At 41.4% G+C, this 8,457-nt stretch overlaps 1 protein-coding gene across 1 annotated transcript; it reads right to left on the bottom strand.

Annotated features, from left to right (window-relative positions):
- Nucleotides 1-5,097: 5,097 nt before the first annotated feature.
- pfdn1 (prefoldin subunit 1) lies at nt 5,098-7,882 on the bottom strand. The gene is made up of 4 exons (XM_037468491.2): nt 7,772-7,882; nt 7,168-7,334; nt 5,414-5,498; nt 5,098-5,260 (listed from the first exon to the last, which is right to left on the bottom strand). Exons 1-4 carry the CDS (start codon nt 7,838-7,840, stop codon nt 5,177-5,179), a joined length of 405 nt encoding a protein of 134 aa, XP_037324388.1. The 5' UTR covers nt 7,841-7,882; the 3' UTR covers nt 5,098-5,176.
- Between the last annotated feature and the right edge of the window lie 575 nt (nt 7,883-8,457).

The raw sequence follows: 8,457 nt of genomic DNA, 5'->3' as shown, positions 1-8,457 counted from the left end.
GAGGAGGGTTGAATACAAGGTCATCGTTAAACTTACGCAAGAAGGGGCTTCTTTTGGTGAGTGGAATCCAATCTGGCTCACTAGATCTACACATAAGGAAATTTGAGATATAAAGCGTGCTGAGAAATGGATCATTGCTGATAATGTGCAGGGATGGAGGACAACAAGGGAGAGCAACAAGGATGAATACAATAAATAGCAGGGAAGTGCAATGTTCCATGGTTGGTGACAAAAAACTATTCGGAGGGGTCGTCTCAGGGATCCCAGTCAATGTATCCGAGGACGATGTTAAAACAAACGTAACTAATGCGAAAGTAATTGAGGTCAAACGGATTAAATCAAACAGAAATGGGATTAAAAGTGACAGCCTTTCAGTCTTGATCACTTTTGGGGAGGGAAAACTACCAGAAAAAATCTATATTGCATACTATTGTTATGAGGTCAGGCCCTACATCCCCCCCCCTCTACTTAGATGTTATAAGTGTCAGAAATGTGGACATGTGGCAGCTGTGTGTAAAGGAAACCAAAGGTGTGGAAGATGCGGAGGAGACCACGAGTACGGCAAATGCACCAAAGGAGCAAAGCTGAAATAAAGAGCAGCACAGGTACAGCGTGTCAGAGTGTGTCAGGGAATCAGTTATGCAGAGGCAGCAAAGAAGGTTTTAGGAGCCATACAGGTAACAAGTGAAAATAAAACATTGAGCAAAGATCAAGGGAAATGTGAAGGATGCAACAAACTGAAGGAGGAAACGCTGCGAGTTGAAATGAAGGACTTTGTGCTCTTTGTGGCGCAAGTTATTAACTGTTTGGCACAGACAAAAAGCCGCAATGAAAGGATAAAAATAAGAGAAGCTTAATAGCAAATGGACAGGAGTTAAAGAAATACATAGATAATTTAATTGAGAAACCTAATGTAATCTGTATTCAAGAGACATGGTCAAAACCACAATGGGACCTTGAGATAAAGGGGTTCTCTGTTGTTAGAAGAGATCGGGAATCTGGCAAAGGTGGAGGAGCAGCAACATTCATACAGAATGAAATGAGTTACAAGATGATGCAGGTAAACACGGAACATGAATCAACTGTGGTGAAGGTGTGGACTGAAAGAGGTGAGATATATATATATATATAATTAACTTTTAGAATCCATGTGGGAAGCTATACAAAGGTATATTAGAGGAGGTAAGGGAAGCAGTACAAAACAATGTAATATGGTGTGGGGATTTCAAGTCACATAATTCACTGTGGGGGAGCAAGAGCACAGATGCAAATGGTGTTGAGGTGGAAGAATTTATAGGTGGTTTGGTTTGTCTCAATAATGGGGAAGGAACACGATATAATAGTATTCAAAATACAGAGGCAGCACTTGACCTAACACTTGTAACTAGTACTTTAGCAGGTGTAAGCACATGGAATGGGCTAGAACATATGACAATGGGCAGCGACCATTACCCCGTAGTGACTAAAGTTGAGGAAACAATGTATTATGAGAAGAGAGAGAAAACTCCTAGATGGAAGTTGGAAAGAGGGAATTGGGATAAGTACAAATAAATAAGTGCAACGAGATGTGGGGGGAATTAAAGAATGTTATCAAATGGATATAAATATATTTTCATGGTGAATTAGTTAAGGAAATAATTCGGTCTGCTGAGGAAACAGTCCCTAAAAGTGCAGGAACCAAACGTACCAAGAATGTTCCCTGGTGCAATAATGACTGTAGAAAAGCTATAAAAACAGAAATAAGGCATTTAGGAAAATTAAACAACTTCATTCTCAGGAGGCGTTGATCCATTATAAGAGTGCACAGGCAATAGTAAGGAAAACAATAAGAAGATAGACCTGCCATTTAAGATGTTTGAATTGAGAAGCTCAATTAGTAGGGCTAGTCAAACCACACCTGGTAAAGATGGTATAGCTAAAAATGTTAGAACAAATGGAAGAAAACACTCTGGACACAGTGTTAAGACTTTATAGTAGAGTTCGGGAAAATGGCCAACTCCCGTCAGTATGGAAACAAGCCGTAATAGTGTAATAGATCCGTCGGATCTGAATGGTTAGACCTATTGCCTTAACATCTCGTTTATGCAAAATTATGGAACGGGTGGTCACAGAAAGATTAACATACTTAATGGAGAGCAAATGTCTTTTATCTCCACACCAGGGTGGGATCCGTAGGGGTCGAAGCACTATGGACTCTATCTTAAGCTTAGAATCAGACATCAGGAAGCACAGACTAACAAAGAAGTAGTAATAGCTGTCGTCTTTTATGTGGAAAAAGCATATGACATGCTTTGGAAAGAAGGGTTAATAATTAAGTTGAATTCAAATGGGAATAGGTGGCAGGGTATATAACTGGGTGAAGGACTTTTTACTTGACAGGAAAATACAGGTAAGAGTAGATTCAGAGTATTCAAATGTATATACTGTGGATAATGGAACTCCACAAGGTAGTGTTTGTAGCCCGTTATTATTTCATATGATAAATGATATATTTTCTCAGGTTGAGGAGAGCAGAGGAAAGTCTATGTACGCGGATGACGGAGCAATGTTTCATATGTCAAATGCAAGCTGCAATAGCTGAGGTGGAGGAATGGGTCAGTAAATGGGGATTCAAGTTGTCTGTAGCCAAAACACAAGTTATTTGTTTCTCAAAAAGGCGTAAGATTGCACCCATCTCCCTAAAATTGTATAATCAACATCTAGAGCAAGTTAAAACGGTCCTGTGTTCTGACAGACTGCTGGGAACATAGGGAACCCAATTACATAGGGTTAGGGTGTACACACACACACACACACACACACACACACACACACACACACACAGTGGTGCTGGCCGAAGGTTACAATATTTATTGTTAATAATCACATGTTTCTTTCGCGATTGATTGCTACTTCAAGAAGTGTATTACGGGGTTGATTGTCACGCTTTCTACTCAAGCGTGACTTGTTCATTATTAAAACATATCTCAATAGTCTTTCCTACATTAAATTAAATCTTAATGGATTGGCTTGAAATGTGTATCCCTCCCATTTAGAAACTTATTGTAACAAAGAGGTAATTAACTATTAAAGACACGTTGTGATCAACCCCATCACAAGGATCATTGTAACAATGTCATTCCAATGGGAAAATCCTAAAAAGGAACTACATTTGAGAGTTGATCTGCATTGATAAGTTGACAAATACATAACTCAACAGAAAATGAGGAACGTGTACAGGAAACACATCTTCAGGCCAGGATAAATAACATTAAGAACCATCAAATATGCTTACATTTACTGAAGGAGGTCTCACTCTGCTCAGGTTTACAGATATTAAAGGTCTCACTCTGCTCATGGTTACACTTACTAAAAGTAAGCGGCGCAAGGAGTAGCGTGGTGCGCTGGGTGGTTCGAATCCCAGATGCTCCATGTGCCATGTCGAAGTCTCCCTGAGCAAGACACCTAACTGCTCCCCAGGCAAAACATGTAAACCATGGGTTAAAATGCAATTTAGGTAGCTTTGGATAAAATGGTCAGGTAAATCGCTTAAACCTCTCCAGCTGATTCAGAATGCTGCAGCACATGTATTAACAAGAAGTAAGAAATGGGATCATATAACTCCTGTATTAACTTCTCTGCACTGGCTTCCTGTTAAATCAAGAATAGAATTTAAGGTACTTCTCCTCACCTACAAGGCACTTGCTGGTGAGGCACCGTCTTATCTTAAAGAGCTTGTTACACCGTGTTGCCCTACAAGGCATCTGTGCTCCGTAGATGCTGGGCTACTTGTGGTTCCTAGAGTTTTAAAAAGTAGGATGGGGGCCAGAGCCTTCAGTTATCAAGCTCCTCTTTTGTGGAACCAGCTTCCACTTTCAGTCCGGGGGGCAGACTCGGTCAGTTCATTTAAGATAAAGCTTAAAACGTTCCTCTTTGATATTGCTTATAGTTAGGGCTGGCTCAGGTTAGCCTGGACCAGCCCTTAGTTAAGCTGCTCTAGGCTTAGACTGCCGGGGGACTTCTTAGGACACACCGAGCCCCTCTCTCACTCTCACTCTCTCCTCCCACAATCATCCATGCTTTATTAATGTACATCACTAATTAAGCTTCTTTCCGGAAGTTTTTTGTGCTTTCTCGCCTAGCAGGTCTCCGTGGATCATAGTCTCGTGCGGACCCCGGTTCTGACTGCTGGCTCATGGCTCTGCTGACACCTGCTGCTGCCATCATCATTACTTTAAATATGATTCATATTACTGTCATCAAAAACCAACATCTTTCTGCTCTCCCTCCCCACAGAAGCCTCTGTGGATGGTGGTTCTATCTGATGGAGGTTGTCCCTGCAGTGGTCCTGCCGTACACCTCTTCTGCTACTTGCAATTACTTGTATCATTTCTGTTAGAGGATTTGAATGTATTGTACATCTTTTACATTGTTGATTCTGTACACATGACATCCATTGCAGTCTGTCCATCCCGGGAGAGGGATCCCTCCTCTGACCTTCTCCCTAAGGTTTCTTCCCTTTTTTCCCCATTGAAGGGTTTTTTCATATTTTGGGGAGTTTTTCCTGTGCCGATGTGAGGGTTTCGGGACAGAGGATGTTGCATGTGTACAGACTGTAAAGCCCTCTGAGGCAAATTTGTAATTTGCGATTTTGGGCTATACAAAATAAAATGAATTGAATTGAATTAAATGACATGTAAAGGAGGTCTCACTCTGCTCATGTTTACACTTACTAAAGGAGGTCTCACTCTGCTCATGTTTACACTTACTAAAGGAGGTCTCACTCTGCTCATGTTTACAGTTATTAAAGGAGGTCTCACTCTGCTCATGTTTACAGTTATTAAAGGAGGTCTCACTCTGCTCATGTTTAGTTATTAAAGGAGGTCTCACTCTGATCACGTTTACAGTTATTAAAGGAGGTCTCACTCTGCTCATGTTTAGTTATTAAAGGAGGTCTCACTCTGATCACGTTTACAGTTATTAAAGGAGGTCTCACTCTGCTCATGTTTAGTTATTAAAGGAGGTCTCACTAGGTTCATGTTTACAGTTATTAAAGGTCTCATTCCACTGAGGTTTACAGTTCCCAAAAGAGGTCTCACTCTGTAATAACACAACAGACTGGTTCAACATTTTAATGATACATAACAGAAATAAACACGTGATGAGGCATCTTATTGTTTATTGCATATTGACCATGTCACTGAGCTCTCCTGGAAAGCAGCATCTCACGGATGTTGTCTTCAGCTTCTTTCACGCTGCGTTCAAGGTACACCTTTTTTTGCTGAAAAAAAATGTATTATTCAGGCCTCACAGGACGGGGTGAAACACTTGCATTTATGGGGTATATTAGTATATGTTGTGTAGTTTTTCTAGACACATTTATACACACAGATCATTGTGTATTTATAGTATATACATTAGCATGTATAAGTACCTCTAGCTCTTTAATCTTCTCTTGAGCAGTCTTCTGTTTTTCCGTCAACTGATCATTTATTTCCTCTTTTGACTGAAGAATGAACCTGAAATCCAGAGAAGCTTCCAATCATTTCACAGGATATAACATTGTGCATCTATCCCCTGATATTGCAGTCAAAATAAATGAGCTTATTAGGCAAGTGAGCATTTTGACCATATCACCATTTGTTTACATTACATTACATGTCATTTAGCTGACGCTTTTATCCAAAGCAACTTACAATAAGTGCATTTCCACATAGAGATACAAACTCAGATGCATATTTCTCAACTCCAAGCTGTTTAAATTGGATTGAAGAAAATCCGGTGACGTGTATTTGTGTAATGAGGGAAGTGTGGCCTAAGGAGATCAACACCTTCATTTTCTCAGGCAAAAAGGGCCCAGAAAGAAATCTTAAGACTGAAAAGTCAAACTGTGGTTTTCGGCTCGGCTGCAGGGGGGAGAGAGGGGGAGTGGCTCGGGGAGCCGTGCCAGGTGAGGGCAGTTACAACCAGCTGGCGATAATTGACGGATGTGTGTGCTCTCCCCGAGATGCAACGCAGTGAGGCGGCGAGCGAGAGAGACGGGAGAACAAGCGAGCTGGACGCCGGCGCGTTGTATGAAGCAGTACTCAACAATAAAAGTGTATTTAAACCCCTCCACCCTGGTGTCACGGGCCTCTGTCCGGAGCCCGAGCTCCCACACCGTACACAAACATTTTTAAAAAGTCCTTCAGAGGGAAGCAGCACAAGATGTTGGGGTGCGATCACAGAACAATTAAACATTTGTTGCAATTAGTCGTTAAGAAACGTGAGGGCCGGATCAGTAACGGGCTCAGAGCTCCACTCAGACGTGGGGTTCTGGTACGGCCTGTTATTAACTAAAAATCAACTCCCAAACCGATGCCACTTTTTAGAAGACACTTTCTTTAAGCAGTGGTACAGGAAAAGTTGCTTTAAAATCGTGGTTATCCTGAAAGAAGACAAAATACTGCAGTGCGTGGACAGTAAAGGTGAAAAAATAATGACATGGCCCCCTTCCTCACCGGACCAAAACCCTATGGAGAACTTGTGGAGCCTTCTTAAAATAGAAATATACAGAGAAGGAAAACAGTGGACCTCTGTAACGTTGATCGTCAACAGATCAAGAAACTGACCAACTGACCAATGAATATCAGGCTTCACCGTTACTGAAAAGAAGGGTTGTTTTATAAGTCACTGATTCTTTTGTTGTTTATTATTCTCATTTTAACAGAAACTCTTAAATATTAAAATAAACATGCATTATTTTGGATTGACTGAGAGCACTGTAGTTGTTCAATAATAAAAAGAATCCTCAAAAATACAACTTGCCTAATAACTGTGCACAGTGTAATCTTCAGTCTGCACTTCCCACCACACTCCTAAACTATTTCTCTTTGATTGTAGTTTTCAGTTTATTAAAGTTCACCAGTAGTTTACACCGTAAAAGACTATTCTTCCTGGGGCCAAGTCAAAAAACATTGAAATACAAATCATAAAATGCATTACTGCATGATCAATGTTGGTGGACAACATTTACAGTAAGAAATAAAATAAGAAACAAAAACAAAGAATTAAAAACAACATTTTTGTTGGTCTGGAAATGGCTAAAATGATAACTTCAATAATAACCTCATGCAAACATCCATCATCGACACACCTGAGCGTCGCTTGTCACCTGTGGACCTGAACCTGGTTACCATGGAGACTCACATGCGTCCGACTCCCTCGTAGAGCGGCGTGTCGTCCGACAGCGTGGACATCTCTTTGTGAGTTACCTTCGCTAGTTTCTGGACTCGAGTCAGCTGATCGATCTGCAGGTCGGCCAACTTCACCTTCTGCTGCGTGTCGATCATCTTCACCTGCAGCTCAGAGAAGGCCTACAAGAGAGAGGTATCACTGGGAGGAAGAACACCTGGGCAACGTTCACCTACAGCTCTACGGACACGTATTACTCTGATGAAAGATGATTCAATGATACATTTTTTTCTTTTCGCAATAGATTCATGTGCCATTCAAAGATGTTGTAATGAAATGCTGAATTAAGGTAATTTATTCCTGAGGAATAAATAAAACATCCATTTCATATCAGTCCTCTCTTATCACACATCTAATTATCTTTCTTATTTTCCCCTATTAAATGTGTACTTAACGTGGCTATGCTAACAGTTAGCTTAGTGTTTAGCTGTGGTGCTTTAAATGGCCACATATAAAACGGCTGTGCGGTAGGTTCGACGCGCCGCAGCGTAACCACAGAGAGCACGTGAGAGAAAGCAGGTGATTATTTGGTAAATTAAGTGCTAATGTTATATTTTACCTTCTTCAGCTCCAGGTCTACGGGCGCGGCCATCTTTAACAGCGCTGCCCAGGTACACAAACTGCGCATGTGCGGGACTGTTTCTTCTTCTTCTCTTTCTACCGCCGCATTACCGCCCCCTTTGTTTATATATACATATCTTGTATCCTTACTTATTGTATTATTTATTCTTCTCTTATTCAGTCCTTCTCATTCCCTATTCCTCCCTCTCTGACTACATTTCCATACACTTCATTTTCATCTTTAACCCCCTTGTTTCCAAACCAAGTCCTCACCTTGGTGACCTCCACCCGGCCAACTGCCCCCTTGACGCCGTCCTGTCTCATTTTCCAGTCTGTTGCTCCTGACCGTCTTCCTTCTCTCACCTTATCAATGCTTCCTTGTCAACTGGTTGTTTTCCTAATTCTCTGAAGGAAGCAAGAGTGAACTCTCTCCTGAAGAAACCCAGCCTGTGTGTCTAAAATGAACAACTACAGGCCTGTCTCTTTTTTATCTTTAACCAACCTTCAGTCTATCTCCACCATAACAGCCTTGTTGACCCACACCAGTCAAGCTTCAGGCCACAGAGAGACTGCCCTCCTTGCTGTTTCTGAGCAACTCTACACTACCAAAGCTCTGCTTCTGATGCATTCGACACAGTGAACCACCAGATCAGTATTTCCTCCCTTGAGGAACTTGGTGTCTCA

The sequence above is a fragment of the Pungitius pungitius genome, chromosome 16 (assembly GCF_949316345.1).
Source record: "Pungitius pungitius chromosome 16, fPunPun2.1, whole genome shotgun sequence".
In the NCBI taxonomy this organism is placed as follows: domain Eukaryota; kingdom Metazoa; phylum Chordata; class Actinopteri; order Perciformes; family Gasterosteidae; genus Pungitius; species Pungitius pungitius.
This window is presented reverse-complemented; position numbering and strand designations above follow the sequence as displayed.